This window comes from Myxocyprinus asiaticus, chromosome 14 (genome assembly GCF_019703515.2).
Source record: "Myxocyprinus asiaticus isolate MX2 ecotype Aquarium Trade chromosome 14, UBuf_Myxa_2, whole genome shotgun sequence".
Lineage (NCBI taxonomy): Eukaryota > Metazoa > Chordata > Actinopteri > Cypriniformes > Catostomidae > Myxocyprinus > Myxocyprinus asiaticus.
In genome coordinates, this window is record NC_059357.1 from 709167 (window position 1) to 737166 (window position 28000).

Here is a 28000-nt window from a genome sequence, read left to right on the forward strand (position 1 = left end):
TGAGTGTACAGTGACGGTGACCCCGACACGAGCGTTTATTTCATTAAATACATGATATTCACACTTACTATAATCATTATAATCAATAAACAACATGTCAAATACATTTAAAACGACTGAAAAATGCGTTTTATCACGTGAATGAGGAGTACAAGCAGTGCATTGTGGGACAGCATGTGACGTCACTGTGCTAACAACAGATTAAAACAAAACATGGCTTGTCCACTGATTATTGATGAAACGTTGCAGCATGGTTGCACAAAGGTTCCCAGAATTTATTGTCTCTCTAAAATCACTAACAATAAATAAGAATCGTACCTAAATTCAAGCGTTAGAAATCATCTAAACATCTTGAACTGATAAATGTGAACATGGTGGATATGTATTAAATCTGAAAGAAATAGTTCAGTTTATCCTTATAAATAAACATTATTAACAGTTTGACTCTTAGAAGTCTTCTTCTCTTTCAGCTGTTTTTCTTACGACCGATTGACTTGAAAATACGAAGAGGTTTAAACTTCCTGTTGCATTTCTCCGGCTGTTTTTCAGTCTGTGTGTGGAAATCTAGAGAGAGATTAAAAAGATAATAAGTACAGTAATACAATAACTTCTATCTCCGTATTTACCGTATTTACTTCATTTAAACGACTATTAAATGAAGTTTTTCAGATGTGTTGTCACCTCTCGTCTGGATCACAGCTGTCAGTATCGTGTCCTCCTCTTCTTCCCTGATAAACAACAACATTCATCAAATATTCATCAATATAAACACATCTGTATTGTTATCAGCTGACCTCTGACCTCTGTCTGTCCTGCTCAAGGCTGCTGATGATGTCATTTCTCTGTTGGATGATTGACAGCAGGTTTGACATGAGCTGTTGTTCTCGTCGTCTGTCGTCTGAGCTCCACTCACGCTCTGAAGAACATCGTAATTTACACAAACATCAACACAACAAGACAGACTTTTCCTCTGTTGACTCAGACACAAATTATACACAATTATAATCATTTAAATCCATTCATTTCAAGATTTGGTCTCTCAGATACAGTTCATTCTACACCCTTATTTATTTCTGATGGTATCAGATCAAACAATACAAACATTTTCACACATAAAAACATGATTTATTCTGAAAAGGTGAATATTGTTTATAGTCACCTGGTTTATTGAGAAGACGTCTGAGTTCAAACTCAACATCACACTGCTGCTCCTCGAGACGCTGCTGCTTCACCCTGAACATACACACATATTATTCTTGTTTTGTGTGTTTGTGCGGTGTTCATTTTTGTCATAGTTTTACAGGGTTCCCACTCTTTTCAAGGCACAATTTTCCAGGACATTTTATCTGCCCAACGGTTGTAATATCTAAGCAAAAAACACACGAGAGATGATGTATATTGTGGTTATTGGAATTTTATTTTTTGGAATTTGGTAATCGGCATTGAAAGGTGTCTCAACAAATGAATGAATTAAAACTTTAAATAAATGAAAATAGAATTTTAAATTTGAAGCATGTGTAGCCGTTCCTGCTCGAACCGCTCAGAGCGAGATTCAAACCGGGGTCTCCCGCATAAGAGGAACGCACACTAACGAGGAGGCTAAAGGTTACAGACTCTAGTGTCAGTCGCTAGTGCACCTCTTGAGGCCAGAGGAGTGATGTTTACACATACCACACAGCTATCATGTACCAGCTGCCTCCCGTTACACTCGCAGCACATGCAGATTATTATTATTTTTTTCTCCCCAGTTTGGAATGCCCAATTCCCTGTGCGCTTTAAGTCCTCGTGGTGGCGTAGTGACTCTTCCTCAATACGGGTGGTGGAGGACAAATCCCAGTTGCCTCCGCGTCTGAGACCGTCAATCCGCGCATCTTATCACGTGGCTTGTTGAGCGCGTTACCACGGAGACATAGCGCATGTGGAGGCTTCACGCTATTCTCCGCGGCATCCACGCACAACTCACCACACGCCCCACCGAGAGTGAGAACCACATTATAGCGACCACGAGGAGGTTACCCCATGTGACTCTACCCTCCCTAGCAACCGGGCCAATTTGGTTGCTTAGGAGACCTGGCTGGAAGCACATGCAGATTATTTATTTAATTAAATCTCAGCCTTTTGTGGTGTAATGGACCCTTTTCACAGACTGTGACGACACGTTTCTGCCTTAATTAGCGCAAATCTAGTAAACTTTTTTATATTTGCAATTTTTTAATTATTCAGTGTAAATTTATAACATACTTTGTATTATATTACCCTGGAATTAGTTTTAAAAAGTGAGTTACCACAGCTGCGATGAAGTTTCTAATACAGCTACTGAGGGAGTGATGGTTTGACTGCTGTTGGATCAAATGGGTAAGCAACAATGATATTTTCTTTTTTCTTTTTTAATTTTATCCCCTTTTCTCCCAGTTTGGAATGCCAAATTCCCACTACTAAGTAGGTCCTCGTGGTGGCGCGGTTACTCACCTCAATCCGGGTAGCGGAGGACAAGTCTCAGTTGCCTCCGCTTCTGAGACCGTCAATCCGTGCATCTTATCACGTGACTCGTTGTGCATGACACCGCGGAGACTCACAGCATGTGGAGGCTCATGCTACTCTCCACGATCCACACACAACTTACCACACGCCCCATTGAGAGCGAGAACCACTAATCACAACCACGAGGAGGTTACCCCATGTGACTCTACCCTCCCTAGCAACCAGGACAATTTGGTTGTTAGGAGACCTGGCTGGAGTAAATTCCAGGTTATTCCAGAATGCAAAGTGGTTCATTTGGCTGCTGTTCAGCTCTTTTTAACAAGGAAATCCACAATTTGCTGAATTATTGCATAATATTGATCAATTCTGTATGTGCACTGATAATATCTTATTTCTCATCAGTATGTTTTTATTAAAATCATTTAATTATCGTCATGATGCATCATTTTAATCTCGCCTTTTTTATCGTTGATGAAATCCAAAACCCCTTTGCCAAAAGACAATTTCATCAGTAATTTTGTTGACAAGATAAACACTGTATTTGTGTTGTCCTCACATGTACACGAGTTCTGCATCTCTGCGCACTAACATGTGTTTCTCATGAACGAGAGTGAACCAGTCGACGATCAGACTCTCCTGACGTGCACCTGAAACACACAAACACATGATCAAGTGAAAGTCTGAGAGTTTCTGTTCAACAGACACGAGCGTAAGACTCATGTGATCTCACCAGCTGTGGTGTTGCTCCTCATGTCCCGCTCCAGCTCCACTCCTCTCTTCTCAAGTCTCATCAGACGCTCCTCCAGCTCTCTCTGTTCCTCACACACCTCTTCCTCTGACACACGGCCGTCTGTGTGCACCTGAACAACACAAACATCATTTCTCCAAAGGGATTTAATCAAATCCTTCATAAAAGAGTCCATGAACTAAACCAACAGCTCCGAGGAGAATCACAACATCACAAACTTTGATTTCAAAGATACAAATGTACTTAACGTCTTTAATGAGGGAATGGACTACAATCCCATGAGGCATTGCGAATGATGTAATCAAATTACAAACTATTGATTTAAAGTTGTTAATTATACAGTAACTAGTAACTAGTTTGAGAGTGTAGGGAAGCGACTTTTGCATCATGTGAGTGGGCGGAGCTTGTTTGACGTGACTGATTGGTAGATCTCTGTTTAGGATTATGGGTAGTGTAGTTCTTAACCAGGAATTCCACTGTTAAACATGATAGTTTAAAAATGAAGCTGGAATAACATGGACGGATGGCTTCAACAGAAGTATATTCCATCAATTAACAACCTCGGAGCTCACGATATGACTGTCTTTAAAGATTGATCAGTTATCGTTGAAAATCAATTCGCCTATGGAGAAAATGAATGGGATTTTTACTTCCAGCACCAGACTGTTGCGCTCTATGGAGCGCACTACACCACACATCATTAACTGCATTTTGTTATCACACACCCCTTTATCACACACTGTTTGGTAGCATCTAGCTAATTTCCTTACCTTAAAATGTGTGTTTTTTAAATTATTTTACTTATTATTCTCTTTCAGATTCATGCATTTCTCGCACACTATTTAGAGTACTCGCCTTCCTCTTGACGAGGGGAAAACCGTGTCCTGGAGCTGCAGCCCGTGGCGTGACGGGACCATTCGTGGGTTTGTGTTTGTCTGAGGTTTTACTGTTGAAAGGGGTCTGATTACGACTCTGAAAGAGAGAAAACACAGAGACTGATGATGTTTACACAAGAAAACAATAATCTGATGAAATACTGTCACACGCAACCAGCAAAAGAGAACAACAACCCACAAACTCACGATGAAACACCTTTTGCTCATGTGATTTCTGTTTCTTCCTCAAACACTTTAATTCACAGTCACACTAGCTGATTTAATTAGTGTGTTCATGCATCACAGGACATTAATGTGTCATTTCCATCTCAAATTCTGGATTGTGTTTAATAGAATTCTGTGCTGGAAATGACACTGACATTTTGAACCTTTTTAACTTCTTTTTCTTGCTAAGATTAATTTTATAGGTAACATTTGATGTATCCTAAATACACACAATATTCTGTGATATTTCCCTTGATTTGTCTTTGTTTTGTCTCATATTTCATGCTCTTCACTGACACTTTTGTACACTTGGTTAACAAGTACACTAACTATTGAAAAAACCTCTATTAGGGGCAAAATTGTGTGAAAAATATTGATGGTGTGGAGGAAGTGACGCCATTGAAGTAATTTATGACAAACTGAGAGAAATCATTTTCACACAATAAATATTGAAATGGTTTCTGTTTATTTCACTCTTTGTTTAGATGATCATAGTTTTAAACATGTAACAATTAGCATTTTTATAATGTATTTTCATAGTTTAATACTGAAAGTCTGGGTCTGGGACAGTCAAATCTACACATAAAAGACAAGTTGAAATCTGTTTGTTTGAATAAAAATCAACCTCTGGGACATGAAAGTGCCAAAGTTCAAGAGACATTTATAAATATCATGACTATGAAGTCTTGAACTGGGTTTTAAGGTGTCTAGTATTACTAGTCTTGGAGTTATTTGAATGATTTTAACCTTATTTTATGTTTATGCATCCACATGTGTGTAAAGTTATTAACTATTTAAAGAGCAACTTCAGTACAAACCTTTACATGACTGAATGATGATGATGATGAAGGTGTTTCTTTCTTCTGATGAAGAGGAGCTGCTTCCACCTCATTGGCTGAGAGATGTGAGGGTGTGATGTCATCTGAGTGAAAAAGACTATGATTGGCCGATAAATCGGGAGACTGATGAGGAAGTTGACGCTTCTTGTCAATATGTCCTTCAAAACGTTCTTCTAAAGCTGAATTCAAGACACTTTCTGTGCTGCTTAAATCTGATGTTTTGTCTTTTTTGGGTGAATCAGAACCTGTTCTGTCTTTCACAGATAAACCTGATACAGTCTTAACTAACCCGCCGACACCGGCAGCTCCAGACGAGTCTAAATATAAACCAGTTTCTGGCTGTGCAGTACCAGCTTTAGTCGAATCATTCTGTTGGTTTGTGCCCGTTCTTCTGGACTGATCAAATGGATAAACAGGTTTAGCAGTTACTGAAGTTAATCCAGTAATCTCAGGACCACCAGCCGGGTCACATGACTCGTCGAGAACGCTGCTCCACGATTGGCTGGATGCCATGACGGATGGCTGAGTCTGTCTCACATCATCCACTGTGTCTTCCTCACCTTCCTCCAGGAAGGGGTTAAAGTTCGTGGCCCAGTGGCGGTGCCACACTTGACTGAGGGCAGGGATGGCGCATGAGTGAGGGGGCGCGAGGGGGGCCGGAGCGGGCGGGAGTTTGTGCCAGGGTCCCGGTTCAACCAGCTTCATCCAGGGGTGTTCCTTACGCTTGACGGTCTGAGAGGAGGCTGAACAGAGAGAGAAATGAAAATAAATAAATACAGGTGCATCTCAATAAATTAGAATGTCGTGGAAAAGTTCATTTATTTCAGTAATTCAACTCAAATTGTGAAACTCGTGTATTAAATAAATTCAATGCACACAGACTGAAGTAGTTTAAGTCTTTGGTTCTTTTAATTGTGATGATTTTGGCTCACATTTAACAAAAACCCACCAATTCACTATCTCAACAAATTAGAATATGGTGACATGCCAATCAGCTAATCAACTCAAAACACCTGCAAAGGTTTCCTGAGCCTTCAAAATGGTCTCTCAGTTTGGTTCACTAGGCTACAAAATCATGGGGAAGACTGCTGATCTGACAGTTGTCCAGAAGACAATCATTGACACCCTTCACAAGGAGGGTAAGCCACAAACATTCATTGCCAAAGAAGCTGGCTGTTCACAGAGTGCTGTATCCAAGCATGTTAACAGAAAGTTGAGTGGAAGGAAAAAGTGTGGAAGAAAAAGATGCGCAACCAACCGAGAGAACCGCAGCCTTATGAGGATTGTCAAGCAAAATCGATTCAAGAATTTGGGTGAACTTCACAAGGAATGGACTGAGGCTGGGGTCAAAGCATCAAGAGCCACCACACACAGACATGTCAAGGAATTTGGCTACAGTTGTCGTATTCCTCTTGTTAAGCCACTCCTGAACCACAGACAACGTCAGAGGCGTCTTACCTGGGCTAAGGAGAAGAAGAACTGGACTGTTGCCCAGTGGTCCAAAGTCCTCTTTTCAGATGAGAGCAAGTTTTGTATTTCATTTGGAAACCAAGGTCCTAGAGTCTGGAGGAAGGGTGGAGAAGCTCATAGCCCAAGTTGCTTGAAGTCCAGTGTTAAGTTTCCACAGTCTGTGATGATTTGGGGTGCAATGTCATCTGCTGGTGTTGGTCCATTGTGTTTTTTGAAAACCAAAGTCACTGCACCCGTTTACCAAGAAATTTTGGAGCACTTCATGCTTCCTTCTGCTGACCAGCATTTTAAAGATGCTGATTTCATTTTCCAGCAGGATTTGGCACCTGCCCACACTGCCAAAAGCACCAAAAGTTGGTTAAATGACCATGGTGTTGGTGTGCTTGACTGGCCAGCAAACTCACCAGACCTGAACCCCATAGAGAATCTATGGGGTATTGTCAAGAGGAAAATGAGAAACAAGAGACCAAAAAATGCAGATGAGCTGAAGGCCACTGTCAAAGAAACCTGGGCTTCCATACCACCTCAGCAGTGCCACAAACTGATCACCTCCATGCCACGCCGAATTGAGGCAGTAATTAAAGCAAAAGGAGCCCCTACCAAGTATTGAGTACATATACAGTAAATGAACATACTTTCCAGAAGGCCAACAATTCACTAAAATTGTTTTTTTTATTGGTCTTATGATGTATTCTAATTTGTTGAGATAGTGAATTGGTGGGTTTTTGTTAAATGTGAGCCAAAATCATCACAATTAAAAGAACCAAAGACTTAAACTACTTCAGTCTGTGTGCATTGAATTTATTTAATACACGAGTTTCACAATTTGAGTTGAATTACTGAAATAAATGAACTTTTCCATGACATTCTAATTTATTGAGATGCACCTGTAATACACTAAGCTACATGTGTTACTGTGATTTTACTACAGAAAAGGATTGTTCAAAAGCACAATGCAAAGTGGAATTGTTAGTTATCCAATTACTTGGAACAACATCTGCCGATACTGATATCCAATTATTTAGGCAAGACAAGTTTATTTATATAGCACATTTCATACACAATGGCAATTCAAAGTGCTTTACATAAAAATGATTAAAAAAATGCAAGAAAAAATACATTTTATAAACCAATTAAGAACATGAAATAAGAACAAAAAGTAATAAAATAAAATTAAAAAAAGTTTAAATTATTAAAATGAATAAAAAAGAAAAAGAATACTAAACTGCTGACACCACTCGTAACTGTTGTTAACCCTCCCTGATAAAACAGAAGATAACCAAAAATAGCTAACACACACTTTAAAGAGTAAAAAAAAAAAAAATGAATACACAGTTAATCAGATGTGTTCTCAGTCTGGATTTGTATGTGGCTACTGTTGGGGCACATCTGACCTCTTCTGGAAGCTGGTGCCAGCTGCGGGTGGCATAATAACTAAACGCTGTCTCACCTTGTTTTGAGTGAACCTTCTGTATGTCTAACTGACTTGATCCTAATGATGAGAGGTCTGTTAGGTTTATATTCAACAAACATATCTGCAATGTTTTTAGGTCCTAGGCCATTGAGCGATTTATAAACGAGTAATAGTACTTTCAAATCAATTCTAAATGTAACTGGAAGCCAGTGTAAAGATCTGAGGACTGGAGTATTACGCTCTGATCTTTTGATTCAGGTGAGAATCCTCGCAGTGGCATTCTGAATGAGCTGCAGGTGTCTAATGGTCTTTTTGGGAAGGTCGGTGTGGAGTCCATTGCAGGAGTCTACCCTACTGGTGATGAATGCATGAACAAGTTTCTCTAAGTCTTGACTGGATACAAAACATCTAATTGTGGCAATATTTTTTAGATGATAGTAGGCTGATTTAGTTATTGCTGTGATGTGACTCCTGAAAGTAAGGTCTGACTACAAAGTGACACCAAGATTCCTGACTTGATTTTTTTGTCTTTAGACCCCTGGAGTCAAGGTATGTGTTCATCTTGAGAATTTCGCATTTGTTGCCAAATACAATGACCTCTGTCTTGCTGTTGTATAACTGAAGGAAGTTTTAGCACATCCAACTGTTAATTTCATTAATGAACTGGCACAGAGGGTCTATGGGGCTGTAGTCATTTGGCGATAGGGCTAGGTAAATCTGGGTGTCGTCTGCATAGCTATGGAATGCAATTTGGTTCTTTTTCATAATTTGGCCTAGTGGGAGCATATACAGGTTGAACAGGAGCGGTGCAAGAATTGAGCCTTGTGGGACTCCACACGTCATGGATGTCCACTCAGATTCATAGTTGCCTATGTTCACATAGTAACCCCTCCCATCTAGGTATGACCTGAACCAGCTGAGGACCGTCCTAGAGAGCACTACCAAGTTTTCTAGTCTGTCTAGTAGAATGATGTGGTCAACAGTGTCAAAAGCAGCACTGAGATCTAGTAATACCAGCACTGATATTTTGCCTGAATCAGTGTTTAGCCGGATATCATTAAGGATCTTTATGAGCACCGTCTCTGTGCTGTGATGCGGTCGAAAACCAGATTGGAAACTGTCCAAGAAGCCATTAGAGATTAAGAATTTGTTCAGCTGATGAAAGGAAGATTTAAGATTGGTCTGTAGTTCTTTAATATGCCGTTATCCAGATTGTTCTTTTTCAGAAGGGGCAAACAGATCTTTTTCCAGACAGTTAAACACATTTCTGAAAAATGTAGTTGGTAGTGTGTCAAGAGAGCAGTTCAATGTTTTAAGCTGCTGTACTATTTCTTCCAAGGTTTTGCCATCAATTGCCTCAAAATCAGACATAGTGACTAATTTATGATGTTTTTGTGGTGGGTGATGTCTGACCTCAACGCAGCATGTGGATGAGCTGATCATCATTCTAATGTCATTGATTTTTTTTCATGATAAAAGATGAAAACTTGTTGTATTTCCTGTCAGAGAGCATTTCACTGAGAAACTGTGTTGGGGGGGTTGTTAGTCTTTCTACAGTAGCAAAAAGAGTGCGGGTGTTGTTCATGTTGCTGTTTATAATGTGGGAGAAGAATGTCTGTCTAGCTGTACCTAGTTCCAAATTGAAAGCATGAAGGCTGTCTCTATAGATATTGCAATGGACTTCAAGTTTTGTTTTCCACCACATTCATTCTGCTTTTCCTTTTCATGGTTTGCACTGCTGTTGCGTTTCTCCATGGTGCTTTATGCCTGCCAGTATCTTCCTGACCTTTACAGGAGTAATGGCATCAATAAAACATTTAGAAGAACATCTGCCAATAGCAATATCCGATTATTTAAAACATCTGCCGATACTGATATCCGATTAATTTAGAACAACAATTGCTGAAAGCGATATCCGATTATTTAGAAGAACATCTGCCGATACCGATATCCTATCATTTAAAACAACATCTGCCAATAGTGATATCCGATTATTTAGAAGAACATCTGCCGATACCAATATCTGATCATTTAAAACAACATCTGCTGATAGCGATATCCGATTATTTAGAAGAACATCTGCCGATACCAATATCTGATCATTTAAAACAACATCTGCTGATAGCGATATCCGATTATTTAGAAGAACATCTGCCGATACCAATATCTGATCATTTAAAACAACATCTGCTGATAGCGATATCTGATTATTTAGAAGAACATCTGCCGATACCAATATCTGATCATTTAAAACAACATCTGCTGATAGTGATATCCGATTATTTAGAAGAACATCTGCCGATACCGATAACCTATCATTTAAAACAACATCTGCTAATAGTGATATCCGATTATTTAGAAGAACATCTGCCAATAACGATATCCAATAATTTAAAACAACATCTGCAGGTAGCGATATCTGATTATTTAGAATAACATCTGCCGATACCGATATCCTATCATTTAAAACAACATCTGCTTATAGCGATATCCGATTATTTAGAAGAACATCTGCCGATACCGATATCTGATCATTTAAAACGACATCTGCCAATAGTGATATCCGATTATTTAGAAGAACATCTGCCGATACCGATATCTGATCATTTAAAACAACATCTGCTGATAGCGATATCTGATTATTTAGAAGAACATCTGCTGATACCGATATCCTATCATTTAAAACAACATCTGCTTATAGCGATATACGATTATTTAGAGATCTGCCGATACCGATATCCGATAATTTAGACCATCTGCCGATACTGATATCCGATAATTTAGAACATCTGCCAATAGTGATATCTGATTATTTAGAAGAACATCTGCCGATACTGATATCCAATAATTTAGAACATCTGCCAGTAGTGATATCTGATTATTTAGAACATCTGCCAATAACAATATCTGATAATTTAGAAGAACATCTGCCAATAGCAATATCAGATTATTTAGAAGAACATCTGCCGATACAGATATCCGATAATTTAGAACATCTACCAATAGCGATATCTGATTATTTAGAACATCTGCCACTAACGATATCCGATAATTTACAACATCTGCCAATAGTGATATCAGCTTATTTAGAAGAACATCTGCCACTAACGATATCCGATAATTTACAACATCTGCCAATAGTGATATCAGTTTATTTAGAAGAACATCTGCCGATACCGATTTCCGATTATTTAGAACATCTGCCAATAGCGATATCCGATTATTTAGAAGAACATCTGCCAATACCAATATCCGATAATTTACAACATCTGCCAACAGTGATATCCGATTATTTAGAAGAACATCTGCCAATAGCGATATCCGATTATTTAGAACATCTGCCAATAGCGATATCCGATTATTTAGAAGAACATCTGCCAATAGCGATATCCGATTATTTAGAACATCTGCCAATAGCGATATCCGATTATTTAGAAGAACATCTGCCAATAGCGATATCCGATTATTTAGAAGAACATCTGCCAATAGCGATATCCGATTATTTAGAAGAACATCTGCCAATAGCGATATCCGATTATTTAGAAGAACATCTGCCAATAGCAATATCTGATTATTTAGAACATCTGCCAACAATGATATCCGATTATTTAGAAGAACATCTGCCACTAGTAGTACCTGATTATTTAGAACATCTGCTGATACTGATATAAGATAATTTATATCTGCCAATAGTGATTTCAAATTATTTAGAAGAACATCTGCCGATACTGATAGTTTGCAGGTTTTGCATTTTCATGCTAGTTTTTGACAGGAAATAATGGCCCTGATCATCAGCTGTATGTAAATTATCAGCCGATGTCCAATAGTCCAGGTAATTGTTTTAATCTGATTTGGAAACTTTTTGCCAGGCCATCATCATTTATTTTTGGAACTTTTAAAATGTCTTTTATGTATAGATTTGACTGTTTTAGTCTTGTCCCAGACCCAGACTTTCAATATTAAACTATGAAAATACATTTTAAAAATACACAATATTACATGTTTAAAACTATGATCATCTAAACATAGAGTGAAATAAACAGAAACCATTTCAATTACTTATTGTGAGAAAATAATTTCTATCAATTTGTCAAAAATTACGACTGTCCCACAGTTGTGCCGTAATGTCCATCACACCAAACAAATTCACCCCTAATAAAGTTTATTTTTAAAGTTAGTGTACTTTAAGTGGACAAAACTGTCAGATGTGTTTCTAACCTGGGAGGCGGTCCTTTGATCTGGGGGCGGGGCGTGGAGGTTTCTGAGGCCCCGCCCTCTGTCTGGGTTCAGGTTTGGGTTTCTGTATATCAGTCTCTAATAAGGTGAGACCGCTTCCTCTCGTCCCGTCTCCATCTGATTCAGTCTTATCTCTCTTTGAGTCAATATTTACAAGTGTGTCAGTGTGCAGGTGGTGTTCAGATGCAGGTAAACACTGATAACTGCACTGCAGTGAACCTGTCGAACCTTCAGTGTATGAGCTCGGTAGAAGAGAGCGACGACACCGACTACATCTGAAATATATTATAAAATATAATAAAATAACATAATAAAATATAATTTAACACAATATAATAAAATCTAAAATAATATAATACATATAATATAACATAATATAGCATACTATAAAATAATATAATAAAATATAAAATGATATAATATAATGTCACCTGAAGCAGGTGCGATGATACAGTCGGTTGTTCACCAGAACTCTCTGAATGAGATGAACATGTTTGTTACAGACGACACAGATGCTTTTACCTGCTGATCTGATCACATCACCTGATGACTGACACAATGACAGGAGACAGTTAGAGTTTGTGTTATTTTGTTCTTTTTTATTAAGAACTTTTAAATGAAATAAAAATGCAATATGTTTGTCACCTGTGTGAGTCTGTGCTCTCGTGTTCTGGTTCGGTTGGGTTCAGAGTTCACAGGAATCTTCTTACTGTCTGATCAGATCCACAGATTATCAATCAATAAAAACACATTCATGTTCCAGCTCACGACACTTATAAACCTCAATAACTTCATGAATAATAATCTGAGTGAATTCACTGAATTAAAGGAATATTCCGGGTTCAATACAAGTTAAGCTCAATCGACAGCATTTGTGTCATAATGTTGATCACCACAAAAATAAATTTCGACTTGTCCCTCCTTTTCTTTAATAAAAGCACAAATGTGTGTTCCAGTGAGACACTTACAATGGAAGTCAATGGGGTCAATCTGTAAACATTAAAATACTCACTGTTTCAAAAGTATAGACACAAGATGTAAACAATATGCATTTTAATTAGGGATGCACCGATCCAATATCTGGCTCCGATACTGAAGCTTTTAGACGGATCGGGTATCGGTCCGACGAGCCCGATCCAAATCTGATACTGTGTGTTAGTCATGTTCGTTACTGTCAAGCTCCAAAAATGACATAAAAGAACCATAAAAACACCATTTAAGTAGTTCAAATGACTCGTGCATTTTATTCAAAGACACTTGAAGATGTGCGATAGCTCTGTGAATCACAAAAGGCTGTGTTTAATAAGTAAATATATAAAATGCACACACAGTGCGTTAGTGAATGGGGCTGCTCTGTTGACACACACACATAAATGTGCAATATTTGAGCGCAACTCACGAACAACATCTCAGATGTAGATGCTCAATAGTTCGGTTCACTTATAATATGCATTTAGAACGGCACCGGAGGAGCATTTGACCAGAATTTGAATAAGAAGCGAATTAAACTACTGTGAACTTGCCCACAAACAGACACATACAGGACTTCCTGGAGAGTTCAGGATGTCAAAATAAAAGCCAGAGGGTTTTAAAGGTAAAGGTGCATGATTGAGAAATATCACTGTTGTATTTAAATTCTAAAAGTCAATAATAATAGTAAATATAACAATAATTTATTATTATTATTATTTGTTTACAAATTATAACAATATGTATTTTTTTGATCCCCTTTTTCTCCCAATTTGGAATGCCCAATCCCCACTACTTAGTAGGTCCTCGTGGTGGTGCAGTTACTCACCTCAATCCGGGTGGTGGAGGACAATTCTCAGTTGCCTCCGCTTCTGAGACCGTCAATCCGCGCATCTTATCACGTGACTCGTTGTGCATGACACCGCGGAGACTCACAGCATGTGGAGACTCATGCTACTCTCCACGATCCACGCACAACTTACCACACGCCCCATTGAGAGCGAGAACCACTAATCACAACCACGAGGAGGTTACCCCATGTGACTCTACCCTCCCTAGCAACCGGGCCACTTTGGTTGCTTAGGAGACCTGGCTGGAGTCACTCAGCACGACCTGGATTCAAACTCACGACTCCAGAGGTGATAGTCAGCGTCAATACTCGCTGAGATACACAGGCCCCCAAATTATAACAATATTTAAGTTGAATGGGTTCCAAAAAATAACTGAATGAAAAGTGAACTGATATCTTACAGCTAAACTGAATAAAAAAAGAGATCTGAATCCTTTAAAATCCAGATACAAAAATAAAAAATAAAAAAACAATTTGCACACTTAACACTTAGACTGGAATTACACTATCCAGTAGAATATTTAACAATAAAGTCTTTAATAAGCTATACATTTATACTGAAATAATGTGTCATTAGAGGTTTGTGTTTCTTTACATATTAAAGAGTACTCACAATTAGTTCCACATAATAATGTAAAGATATTCTAAACTGATTATGCAAAAACAACACTGGTATCGATCGGGATCGGTATCGGCCGATACTGAGATTTCTGATAAAAAAAGTGGTATCGGTGCATCACTAGTTTTAACATGATTTTAGTGTGATAAAATCACTTATTAAAAGGCTCTCTGAAATACTTGATTCTGATTGGTCAATGGCGCTGACTAGCGGTCTGATATTTCAGAATAACAACCGCTCATCTGGGTTTTGCGAGTCATCTTTTACAATCTCTACAAGTAAGGTAATAAAATAATTTAAACTCAAATCAATGTTTCATGTCTATTTATTTATTTATTTGGTAACTAGTCTTGTAATAAGCTGGATAATGAGCAATCAGATTTCGCAAAATAAACACCATCAGAACTCTGACGCAAACCAGAGATGGAATTCAACTGTTCAGCGATTTATTTCTTCTCACATAATTACACAATTTCAATGCAAATGTTTCATGTTTATTTATTTATTTGGATAGTAGCCATGTAATAAGCTTGATAATGAGCAGTCAGCCGGTTGTTACTGCAAAATAAACATCCTCCGCTTTAAGTCTGTGTCCTGATGAACCTGCTGGGGTTTATTTTGTGATAACAACCAGCTGACTGTACATTATCCCTTACTTAATAACGTTTTCTATGTAAAGTTAAATCTATTACCAGAATTACATGGTTTATGGCATTATATCGTTATGGCAACAAATTTGTAAAAACTGTCTATAACTTTCCACAGATGTGGTTAGTTAGTGATTTTAATACAGTAAAATCATGTTAACACACATATTGTTCATGTCTTGAGTCTATACTTTTGAAACAGTGAGTATTTTAATGTTTACAGATTGACCCCATTGACTTCCATTGTAAGTGTCTCACTGGAACACACATTTGTGCTTGAAATTAATTTATGTGGTAATAAATATTATGACACAAATGCTGTCGATTGAGCTTAACTTGTATTGAACCCGGAATATTCCTTTAATTTTGTATAATTTAAAACCATTTTATAATTGCGTTATTTTAATTATTTTATCGAGAGTTTTAGTTTTCATTCAGTATAAGGTTTTGCACAAGTTTTTGCACTCAGTTTTTAGTTTGTAATTAACGTTTAGATGTTCAACAGTTCTCTTTCTCTGGTGTTTGTATACCGTGAGAGTTTCTACTGAAGACACAGAAGAGTTGTGAGATGTAAGTGATGATGGACAGAAGATCCGGTTCCTCCACACACATCAGCTCCTCCGGATCCAACAGAGCTGGAATTCCCAACTTACACTCGGCCACATCAAACGCCTTAAAAGAAAGAGAGAGAGAGAGAGTTAAGAGCAAATTTATCAAAATAGACATGTCGCAATTTGATGTAATGTTTGATAGTATTATTACGTGAGGTTTGTGGTCAACTCTGTCTGGCAGATTACTCTAGATGGGACAAACACCCCATACCTGCATGCAAGTCTATTTTTAAACAGAGCCTTTCAAGCTTTCATAATCGTGCAAGACCATATTGCAATTTCAATCTTAACTCAATCAATTGTGCAGCCTTCATGAATACCATACCAATGTCTCAGAAGTCAAAGTTTGCTGCCAGTTTCAAAGCATTTGGATGGTTTTAACTCATCACGTAGCCTATAGGTAAGCGCCACTCTCACAACAGTCATGTCTGTAATGACGGTTTTTCCTCAATGTGAGAATGAGAATGATTATAAATGGAATATTACATGTTCTTAGGAGTGCCAACCCAGCTACATTCTGTTGCTATCATTATTTCTGGATTGTGCATTTGAAATCAAAGAGTTTTTACAAAGTGTGTTGATAATTATTTCTAAATGAACCATCAGCTATTTATATCAGCGTTTTCATGCTTAAAAACGATATGCCGATGGTTTTAATTTGGTCAATATTTGGTCGATAAATATCAGCACAGCCATTGACAAGGAAAATAAAAAATGGCACTCCATGTCAAAAAGGTTGCCAACCCCTGCTCTAGAAACACAACCTCACTATAAAAACACTACAGAAACACAAACTCACTATAAAAAAAACTACAGAAACACAACCTTGCTATAAAAATACTACAGAAACACAACCTCACTTTCAAAACAATACAGAAACACACCCTTGCTATAAAAATACTATAGAAACAACCTCAAACACTAGAAACACAACCTCACTATAAAAACTCTATTAAAACACAAACTCGCTATAAAAACTCTATTAAAACACAAACTCGTTATAAAAACACTATAGAAACAGAACCTCGCTATAAAAACACTAAAGAAACACAACCTTGATTTAAAAACAATACAGAAACACAACCCCACTTTAAAAACAATACAGAAGCACAGCCTCACTTTAAAAACAATACAGAAGCACAGCCTCACTTTAAAAACAATACAGAAACACAACCTCAAACACTATTAAACACAACCTCACCATAAAAACAATACAGAAACACAACCTCGCTATAAAAACAATACAGAAACACGACCTTGCTTTAAAAACAATATAGAAACACAACCTCGGTATAAAACACAACATAAACACAATCTCAAACACTATGAAACACAACCTCACCATAAAAACGCTACAGAAACACGACCTTGCTTTAAAAACAACACAGAAACACAACCTCAATATAAAACACAACATAAACACAACCTCAAACACTATGAAACACAACCTCACCATAAAAACACTACAGAAACACAACCTCACTATAAAAACACTACAGAAACACAACCTCACTTTAAAAACAATACAGAAGAACAGCCTCACTATAAAAATAATACAGAAGCACAACCTCACTTTAAAAACAATACAGAAACACAACCTCACTTTACAAACAATACAGAAGCACAACCTCATTTTAAAAACAATACACAACCTCACTTTAAAAACAATACAGAAGAACAGCCTCACTATAAAAATAATACAGAAGCACAACCTCACTTTAAAAACAATACAGAAACACAACCTCACTTTACAAACAATACAGAAGCACAACCTCATTTTAAAAACAATACACAACCTCACTTTAAAAACAATACAGAAGAACAGCCTCACTATAAAAATAATACAGAAGCACAACCTCACTTTAAAAACAATACAGAAACACAACCTCACTTTACAAACAATACAGAAGCACAACCTCATTTTAAAAACAATACACAACCTCACTTTAAAAACAATACAGAAGAACAGCCTCACTATAAAAATAATACAGAAGCACAACCTCACTTTAAAAACAATACAGAAACACAACCTCACTTTACAAACAATACAGAAGCACAACCTCATTTTAAAAACAATACACAACCTCACTTTAAAAACAATACAGAAGAACAGCCTCACTATAAAAATAATACAGAAGCACAACCTCACTTTAAAAACAATACAGAAACACAACCTCACTTTACAAACAATACAGAAGCACAACCTCATTTTAAAAACAATACACAACCTCGCTTTAAAAACAATACAGAAACATAACCTCGCTTTAAAAACAATACAGAAACACAACCTCGTTTTAAAAACAATACAGAAACACAACCTCGTTTTAAAAACAACACAGAAATACAACCTCAAACACTATAGAAACACACGCTCACTTTAAAAACACTACAGAAACACAACCTCGCTTTAAAAACACTACAGAAACGCAACCTCGCTTTAAAAACACTACAGAAACACAACCTCACTTTAAAAACAACACAGAAACACAACCATGCTATAAAACACTACAGAAATACAACTAGCTACAAAAACACTACAGAAACACAACTTCACTATAAAACACTACAGAAATACAACTAGCTACAAAAACACTACAGAAATAACCTCGCTACAAAAAACACTACAGAAACAAAACCTCACTAAAAAACACTACAGAAACACAACCTTGCTATAAAAACACTAATGAAACACAACTACGCTATAAAAACACTACAGAAACAACCTCGCTACAAAAAATGTTACAGAAACAAAACCTCACTATAAAACACTGAAGAAACACAACTACGCTATAAAAAAACTACAGAACCACATCCTCACTATAAAACACTACAGAAACACAACCACCAATAAAGCACCTTAAAACTGAAAAAACCTAAAACTAACAAAACACAGTTTCCCTGAAACACTTTTACTGCTTCATTAAAGGGCTCAATGGTGGTCCAGCAGGACTTTTAACACAGAAATGGTCCAGTTCACAAGTTTCTCCAACCTGAGATTAAACTTACATTATTTGTTTTATCAGCGCTGGTCCTGAACCTTCAGCAGTCAATATATTCTCTACATCATCTCACTGTATAGCAAACTGTAGTGTCAGTTTATTTGCAGTTCAGAAATATGGAAATTCACAGAAATTCAGTTTGTAACATGCTTTTTAATAGGGATGGTTCGCCAAAGTATTTGCAGCAGAGTTAGTCAGACTCACAAAGTGGCTGGCATTCCACAGGTGGCATTTATTTGCATTTAGTCAACAGCATTACTTAACAAAATAACAAACAGAAACAGAAATGTGAAAAGTTCCTGTGCCCCGCAGATACGCGGTGTGCACAGCTTGCGATCACTACATAGACTGAGTGCTCAACAGAAAAGGAAACAGTCAAGAGTGTGCTACTCTTAAAGAGGCAGTACCAGATCCTACCTGATACAGATATCCCCCTGCTAAATAAAGGCTGACCTCAGCCATACACAACCAAGGAACAGGCCTACACATAACAACCTTTCACACAGTTGAAGTCAGAAGTTTACATACACTTTAGCCAAATACATTTAAACTCAGTTTTTCACAATTCCTCACATTTAATTGTAGAAAACATTCCCTGTCTTAGGATCACTACTTTATTTAAGAATGTGAAATGTCAGAATAATAGTAGAGAGAATGATTTATTTCAGCTTTTATTCCTTTCATCACATTCCCAGTGGGTCAGAAGTTTATATACACTTTGTTAGTATCTGGTAGCATTGCCTTTAAATTGTTTAACTTGGGTCAAATGTTTTGGGTAGCCTTCCACAAGCTTCTCACAATAAGTTGCTGGAATTTTGGCCCACTCCTCCAGACAGAACTGGTGTAACTGAGTCAGGTTTGTAGGCCTCCTTGCTTGCACATGCTTTTTCAGTTCTGCCCATCAGATTGAGGTCAGGGCTTTGTGATGGCCACTCCAATACCTTGACTTTGTTGTCCTTAAGCCATTTTGCCACAACTTTGGAGGTATGCTTGGGGTCACTGTCCATTTGGACTGAGCTTTAACTTCCTGGCTGATGTCTTGAGATGTTGCTTCAATATATCCACATCATTTTCCTTCCTCATGATGCCATCTATTTTGTGAAGTGCACCAGTCCCTCCTGCAGCAAAGCACCCCCACAACATGATGCTGTCTCCCCCATGCTTCACGGTTGGGATGGTGTTCTTCAGCTCGCAAGCCTCACCCTTTTTCCTCCAAACATAACGATGGTCATTATGGCCAAACTGTTCAATTGTTTTTCATCAGACCAGAAGACATTTCTCCAAAAAGTAAGATCTTTGTCCCCATGTGCACTTGCAAACTGTAGTCTGGCTTTTTATGGCAGTTTTGGAGCAATGGCTTCTTCCTTGCTGAGCAGCCTTTCAGGTTATGTTGATATAGGTCTCATTTTACTGTGGATATAGATACTTGTCTACCTGTTTCCTCCAGCATTTTCACAAGGTCCTTTGCTCTTGTTCTAGGATTGACTTGCACTTTTCGCACCAAAATACGTTCATCTCTAGGAGACAGAATGCGTCTCCTTCCTGAGCGGTATGATGGCTACGTGGTCCCATGGTGTTTATACTTGCGTACTATTGTTTGTGGTACCTTCAGGCATTTGGACGTTGCTCCCAAGGATGAACCAGATTGTGGATGTCCACAATTTTGTTCTAAGGTTCTTTTGATTTTCCCAAGTGAAGAGGAATTGAGTTTGAAGGTAGGCCTTAAAATACATCCACAGGTACACCTCCAATTCAGTACACCTCCTATCAGAAGCTAATTGGCTAATTGCCTAAAGGCTTAACATCATTTTCTGGAAATATTCCAAGCTGCTTAAAGGCACAGTTAACTTAGTGTATGTAAACTTCTGACCCACTGGAATTGTGATATAGTCAATTAAAAGTGAAACAATCTGTCTGTAAACAACTGTTGGAAAAGATACTCATGTCATGCACAAAGTAGATGTCCTAAACGACTTGCCAAAACTATAGTTTGCTAATATTAAATATGAGGAGTGGATAAAAAAAATGAGTTTTATTGATTTCAACCTAAGTGTATGTAAACTTATGACTTCAACTGTACATGTTACAGTTGAAAAGCTACTAGGGTAGAGGAATAAATATTGCACAAACAGTAAACAATAGTTTAACAAAACAAAACACGACTGTATGATGCAAATATGGAATACCATTTTTTCTTTTTTTTTAACAAATTAACTCTTGAACATTTGTTAATAAACATCAACAATTAACACCAACATTACTGTGTCAGTTGTCTTTATTTCAAGTCAATCTTCTGCATATGGTAGGGGTTAGTCCTACTATTGACCGCCCAGTCAGAAGTAATTCGAGGGACCCATCTTGGTCTTAGTGTGTAATGGTCAGTACCCTAGACAGAGTTAGTAGAGACTGGTTCATGAGTATCAGTGTCAAGTATCATGTCACAGGAGTTTGCAACAACATCAGTAACGTCAGGTGAAATTTCAAGTGAATGTTCAGGTAAGTGTTCAGGTAAGTGTTCAGGTAAGTTTTCATTTGAGTGCTCATTTGAGAGTTCATGTGAGAGGTCTTCACTAACCCTAGGGTCAGCATGGACAGATTCTTCTGTGTCGGTCTAAAAACTGACATATCCATTCAGTGATAGTGGCTCATCGTCATCTTCATGGAAAATTTTCTTGGACAAGGCTGTATCCCATGAGTGAAATGGCTGTAGATTTACTACATGAAACACACCAGCATCTTAACTAATCTACTTTGGAGAGTCTGTAATTAATATCAGACAGTTTCTTTGTGACACGGTATGGTCCTGAGTATACTGGAGCCAGCTTGGCAGTGAAGTTTGCTAGGGCATTTGATTTGGGGTGAGTTTTCACCCAGACCAAGATATCCATAGCATAAGAAACTGTATGCCGCTTCAGATCGTTGTAGTGTTTTCTATGGGTGGTGTCCAGAGCTGCTCTGGCATGATCATGAGCATCTTGCAAGGAAGCTCTCAAGCTCTCTGGGTAAGGCACATTGGGATCATCCATTCCATCAACACTTTGTAGTGTGATTATATCATGTGGGGTCTCTAATTCACATCCATATAACATAATCAACAGAGATAGGCCTGTGCTCTCGTGAGGTGCAGTACGAAGAGCAAAACAGATCTGGGGTATGTATCTGTCCCATGAAGTGTGTTTGTTTCCAATGTATGCGTGGATGGCAGTTTTCAAGGTATGGTTCACTCTCTCCATGACGTTTGTATGTAGGTGATATGCCGTCGTCAGCCAGTGCACCGTACCAAGGGCAGCCACCACATGTTCGAAGAGGTTGCTTACAGGTAAGTTGGTGCACCGTGGCGGGCAAAGATTTTGCTGAGGAATTTACTTGCTGCGACCTGTGCTGTCACTGTCTTTACTGCATTTACTTCGATTCATTTAGAGAAATAGTCGACAAAGACGAGTATGTACTCTTTTCCATTCTGTGTATGAGGCAGAGGGCCTACAAAATCCACTCCTGTATATTCCCAAGGTTTCCGTGGTTTGATTGGGACCATCAGACCTGCTGGTTTTCTTTGGCTCGGCTTTGTCAACTGACACACGGAGCAGGAAACTACGTATCTTTTGACATCTGCTACCATTTTTGGCCAAAAGAACCTGAGCTTTAGCCTGGTCAACATTTCTGTGACTCTGAGATGGCCAGCCATAGGGTGGTCATGGTAGTATTTCAGCAGAGTACCTCGAATGGCTATCGGGGCATAATGTTTGAGCTGCTTCATTGGATGCAGGCCACAAGTCATATTAGAGTTTTTGAAATAAAGCAGACCGTATTGAATGACTTCTTTTTCATCTCTCTTATCATTAATCTCAAGGTCACAGAGAAGATCACTGACCACTGGGTCATTGCTCTGCAATTGTCTCAACTGTGCTAGGTCTGTTAGCATAACTGAGGAGAGGTGACAGAGATCCATCCCTCCTATGATGGCATAGTCTGGTAGGATGTAGGATGTGGTTGTCATTTGGAAGTGGGCTGCGTGACAGAACATCTGGGACTTTGTTTTGAACACCTGGCTTGTGGATGATACTGAAATCAAAGTCCTGCAGGCACAAAGGCCATCTTGCTAGTCATCCTGAGGGGTTTGGGTGTTTCATCAGCCATCTCAGGCTGCTGTGGTCTGTCTGTCACTGTCACATTAAGGCCTTCTATGTAAGGTCTGAAATACTCCAGAGCCCAAATCACTCCTAAGCATTCTATCTCAGGTAAGGTTTCTCAGCCTTGTGTAAAGCTCTGCTTACAAAAGCTACAACAACATCTCAGCCCATCTTTTTGCATTAAGGCAGCCCCAAGACCTAAGTCACAGGCATCTGTGTAAATAAAGAATGGGCAGCTGAAGTCTGGGAAGCTCAAGATTGGTGCAGACGTAAGGCACTCTTTCAAGATATTCCATGGAAGCTTGACGACTCTCATCCCAGCTGAACGGAATCTCTTTCCTGGTGAGAGCGAAAATTGGTTCTGCTTTGCGGGAATAATTTTTTATGAAATGTCGGTAATAGCCTGTAATAGCCCAGCCAAGAAATTCTCTGACTTGTTTCAAATCTTTTGGTGTTTTGAACTCAGTCACTGCTTTCACTTTCGCTGGGTCTGGTGATATACCCTCTGGTGTGAAACGATAGCCAAGGAATATGAGCTCACTTAAACAGAACTGACATTTGCTCTGCTTCAGAGATAGACCCGCTGACTCCAGTTTTGACAGGACTTCCTGAAGGTCTTCCAGGTGCTGTTCAAATGTCGGCGAGGCAATGACAATGTCATCCAAGTAATGACAGTGTTCATGACCCTTTGAAATGTAACAAGGGTATTGCTGAGCACAAAAGGAACAACTTTGAACTGAAAGAGGCCACAATGTGATATGAAAGCTGTTTTTAGTCTTGAATTCTCCCCAACGGACATTTGCCAGTACCCTCAAGCTAGATCCAGAGTGATAAGGAAATTTTCCACGAGCTAAGAAGCCCAAGGATACGTCAACTCGAGGTAGAGGGTACAAAACATTCAGTATGAGTTGATACCCTTGTAGTCGACACAAAACCTGGGTTCACCATCAGGCTTTTTAACAATCACGACTGGGGCAGCCCATGGTCCTGAAGATGGTTCAATAATGTTCTCCTCCAGCATCTTTTGGCAGGGGAAGTACGGTAGGGTGGGAGATTGATAGGCTGAGCATTGCCAGTATTGATCGCATGCTCTGCTGATGAGGTGTGGCCCAGGTGACCATCGAACAAGCTTCCAAAGTCCTCAACAAGGTCTAGTAATTGTGCTTTTTTCTCCTTTTTCAGGCATGCCTCCTGGACTTTCTCAGACAAAGCAGATGGCTAGACATCCAGAAACATTAAGCTTCCAACCTTTGGCTCCTCCATCCACTCACTCACTAACTCACCTGGAAGGGGGTTGTTTCACCGAGAGTTACAGTCCTGGATGGATTAGGAATGCTAACTGATGCTCTTAACAAAAAAATATATCCCCAAGATGAGCGGTGAAGAAATACCAGGAATAATGACAAATCGGTGGTAGAAGCACTTTCCTTGAAATCCAATATTCAGCCAGATAATGCCAGCTGGACTGCAAGCTGCACTGTTGGCAAGTTGAATTGGGGGTAATGACCAATGTTTAACTTTTTCTAAGTGTTCCAGGACTTCAAAAATCATATTTGTTCAGACTGCTGAGAGGGAAGCACATGTATCAAGTGCTACGTCTACAGCTTTGCTACTGAGGTTGACTTTGATGATGAATGGTGTGTTCCAGAATGATGGAGATGTTGGATCCTCCACATGACCAAGGACAGGTGGCTCAGGTGTGGGCACAAGAGAAGGCTGAGGCATATTTATCTTCTGTATGGAGAATTGCCTCTGTGAAACGTCCTTCCTCCCCTGAAGTTTCCCTTCTGCAGAAATGTTTTTTGCCCCGCTTGCCCCTGCTGGCATTTGTTGAGGTCTCGCCATTTTGACTGGGATTTTACGCATCATTTGATACTTGAGAGTTTTGCTTTACAATGGCAGGGAATGCACTGACTTGTGGGATAAAGCTGCAGTTTGGACAGTTTCGAGATGTGAACCCAGATGCCGAACATTTAAAGCAGAAAGTTTCCCGTACTTGGTTGTTTTTTGGTATTAATATAGAAACAGAGAAACAGCTTTTTTTCTTTTCTTTTTTTACAAACGTAAAAAAATTTTTTTAGATCAGTTCAATATGTACTTCTGCGGCAATTAAATGCATTAAACAGTTCAAATGATGAAGCAACGGCTTAATTTCAGTTTCAGTCTGGATGAATCTCACGTGTCTGGCTGAATCGCTGGTGTCCGAATGAATCATCTCATGTGTCTGGATGAATCTCACGTGCCTGGATGAATCTCTGGTATCTGAATGAATTTTCTCACGCGTCTGGATGAATCTCACGTGCCTGGATGAATCTCTGGTGTCTGAATGAATCTTCTCACGTGTCTGGATGAATTGCTGGTGTTTGAATGAATCTTCTCATGTGTCTGGATGAATCTCACGTGTCTGGCTGAATCGCTGGTGTCCGAATGAATCATCTCACGTGTCTGGATGAATCTCACGTGCCTGGATGAATCTCTGGTATCTGAATGAAACTTCTCACGTGTCTGGATGAATCTCACGTGTCTGGCTGAATCTCTGGTGTCCGAATTAATATTCTCATGTTTCTGGATGAATCGCTTGTGTCTGAAGCACAAAATGTCCGCTTGTGCTGTGTAGCCAGGCTCACAAACATGCAAATCAGCAGCGGGTAGCATTGTACATTGCCAACACGAGGCTAGCAGCGTTGCCGACACCGGCTGCCTCATACACACTGTACATCCGTGCAGATATGCCCATACATCCAAAGCCAGAGATAAAATGTTCAGGCACCACTTGTAACACACTTTTTAATGGGGATAGCTCGCCCAGTTATTTGCATCACAGTTAATCAGAGACTCACAACATGGCTGGCATTCCACATGTGGCATTTTTTTGCAGTTAGCAAACACTCCACTGTCAACAGCGTTACTTAACAAAATAACTCAAAAAGAGCAACAGAAATGTGAAAAGCTCCTGTGCCCCGCAGACATGCGGTGTGCACAGCTTGCGATCACTACGTAGACTGAGCACTCAACGTAAAAGGAAACAGTAAAGAGCGTGCTGCTCTTAAAGAGGCAGTACCAAATACTACCTGTTACAAGTTTTATTTTCTCCCCAATTTGGAATGCCCAATTCCCAATGCGCTCTAAGTCCTCGTGGTGACGTAGTGACTCGCCTCAATCTGGGTGGCGGAGGACGAATCTCAGTTGCCTCCGTGTCTGAGACTGTCAATCTGTGCATCTTATCACGTGGCTTGTTGAGTGCATTACCGCGGAGACATAGCACGTGTGGAGGCTTCATGCCATCCACTGCGGCATCCACGCACAACTCGCCACGCGCCCCACCGAGAGCGAACCACATTATAGCGACCACGAGGAGGTTACCCCATGTGACTCCACCCTCCCTAGCAACCGGGCCAATTTGGTTGCTTAGGAGACCTGGCTGGAGTCACTCAGCACACCCTGGATTCGAACTCACGACTCCAGGTGTGATAGTCAGCGTCTTTACTCACTGAGCTACACAGGCCCCAAACCTGTTACAAGTTCTGTTGATGTGAAGTTTTCGACTAGGTTGGGTGTGTTGTGACAATGTGTTTTGCTGTCCCCTTCTGCATATCGCAGCTCCGTTTTGCGGTTCAGTCCACCTGTGATTATGGTAAAATCGTGGTAAATTATTGTATGGGATGCATATAGATATTGTGACGGAACACAAAACGGTTTCAGAAACTAAATTCCCTCCCTGTCTTCTATAGGGACACTGTAAATAAAAGCTCATTTGAGAGTTTATTTGATGTTCATGCATAAAGATCATCAGGAGATACAGATAAAACTAAATGAAACAGTCTGATGGTGAAACATCTGTTATTGACTGAACTCAAACACTCACCAGACGGATGTTCTCGTAGACATTGTGTTTGGACAGTGAGTGAAAATCTCTGTAATGAAGAAAGAGACACAAACACATGAGATCTGAGAGAACAGTAGATACATGCAGAAAACACTGTGATAAACTGAAAGTGAAAGTAAGAACCAGCTGTTGTTCATTACGATACAGCAGCTATAACTGAGGCGATACCGCGGTACAGTGGCGGTGTATCGATGTATCATTTCAATGATTACCATATTCATATTTCATGGTATTGATATGAAGCTCCAGTATGTCAAAGAATGCGATATTACCATGCTACATGTGCAATAAAACTATAATAATACCATAGTACTTCTCTCCATATCCATTGATCCTAACATTGTTGATAAACACACATAAGTAGTGATGAAAACTGTGTTTAGTATGAGAATAATATAATATTGTTCTTACATGAGATCAGGTCTGTGTTTGTGTATAATCGCACAGAAGGCGAGTCCATCAGTGAATGAAGAACTCAGATCAGTGATGTGAACATCAGTATAATCTTCACAAACATCAGCACACCAGTCCAGAAGACTCTTCACTGACCTCATGATCAAAACACCTCCAGAACACATTAATCCTCATAAAACACTGGAAACTTGTAACGAGATGAACATCATATTTCAGAGATCCAGACGTAAAGGTATAACATTAGGACCCAAAACAAGCTCAGACCTCCATGTTTCTGCGTTCAATGTTCAGTCAGTAATATGTTCAAAGCAACGCGATCATGGGCCCGTCCGAACAGAAGAACCGGACAAACTCTTCAGAAAAACACTGATCCAAAAACAGTCCACATCACTGATTCAAAACCACACCTGATTCGATTAGACTTCTGATAAACACCAGTAAAAGTAAACATAAAATAATCCACAAACACAAATATATACATATCTATATCTATATAAGGTAACACTTCACGATTTGGAGTTAGAAAGGTGAATTTCCCGTTAGTTTGCGGTTAAGCGATAAACATAAGAGAGCAGCTGTACGCATGC

General features: G+C 39.1%; 1 protein-coding gene across 1 annotated transcript; it reads right to left on the reverse strand.

Moving 5' to 3' along the window:
- LOC127451272 (MICAL-like protein 1) lies at nucleotides 1–27992 on the reverse strand. Its single transcript, XM_051715832.1, has 14 exons — nucleotides 27411–27992; nucleotides 26979–27027; nucleotides 15904–16045; nucleotides 12934–13001; nucleotides 12720–12838; nucleotides 12271–12563; nucleotides 5148–5911; nucleotides 4085–4201; nucleotides 3212–3341; nucleotides 3038–3128; nucleotides 1160–1233; nucleotides 802–916; nucleotides 682–728; nucleotides 1–564 (listed from the first exon to the last, which is right to left on the reverse strand). The coding sequence occupies exons 1-14, from the start codon at nucleotides 27575–27577 to the stop codon at nucleotides 467–469; spliced, it is 2274 nt and encodes a 757-aa protein (XP_051571792.1). The 5' UTR covers nucleotides 27578–27992; the 3' UTR covers nucleotides 1–466.
- Between the last annotated feature and the right edge of the window lie 8 nt (nucleotides 27993–28000).

What these genes read in the sequence shown, in the direction of transcription:
- LOC127451272 (XM_051715832.1), bottom strand. Translation starts at nt 27,577, where the DNA reads ATGTGTTCTGGAGGTGTTTTGATCATGAGGTCAGTGAAGAGTCTTCTG. An exon ending in TTCCCCTCGTCAAGAGGAAG is followed by an intron (nt 3,342 to 4,084) that starts GCGAGTACTCTA and finishes TGTGTTGTTCAG; the next exon opens with GTGCACACAGACGGCCGTGT. An exon ending in AGCTGTGATCCAGACGAGAG is followed by an intron (nt 565 to 681) that starts GTGACAACACAT and finishes ATCTCTCTCTAG; the next exon opens with ATTTCCACACACAGACTGAA.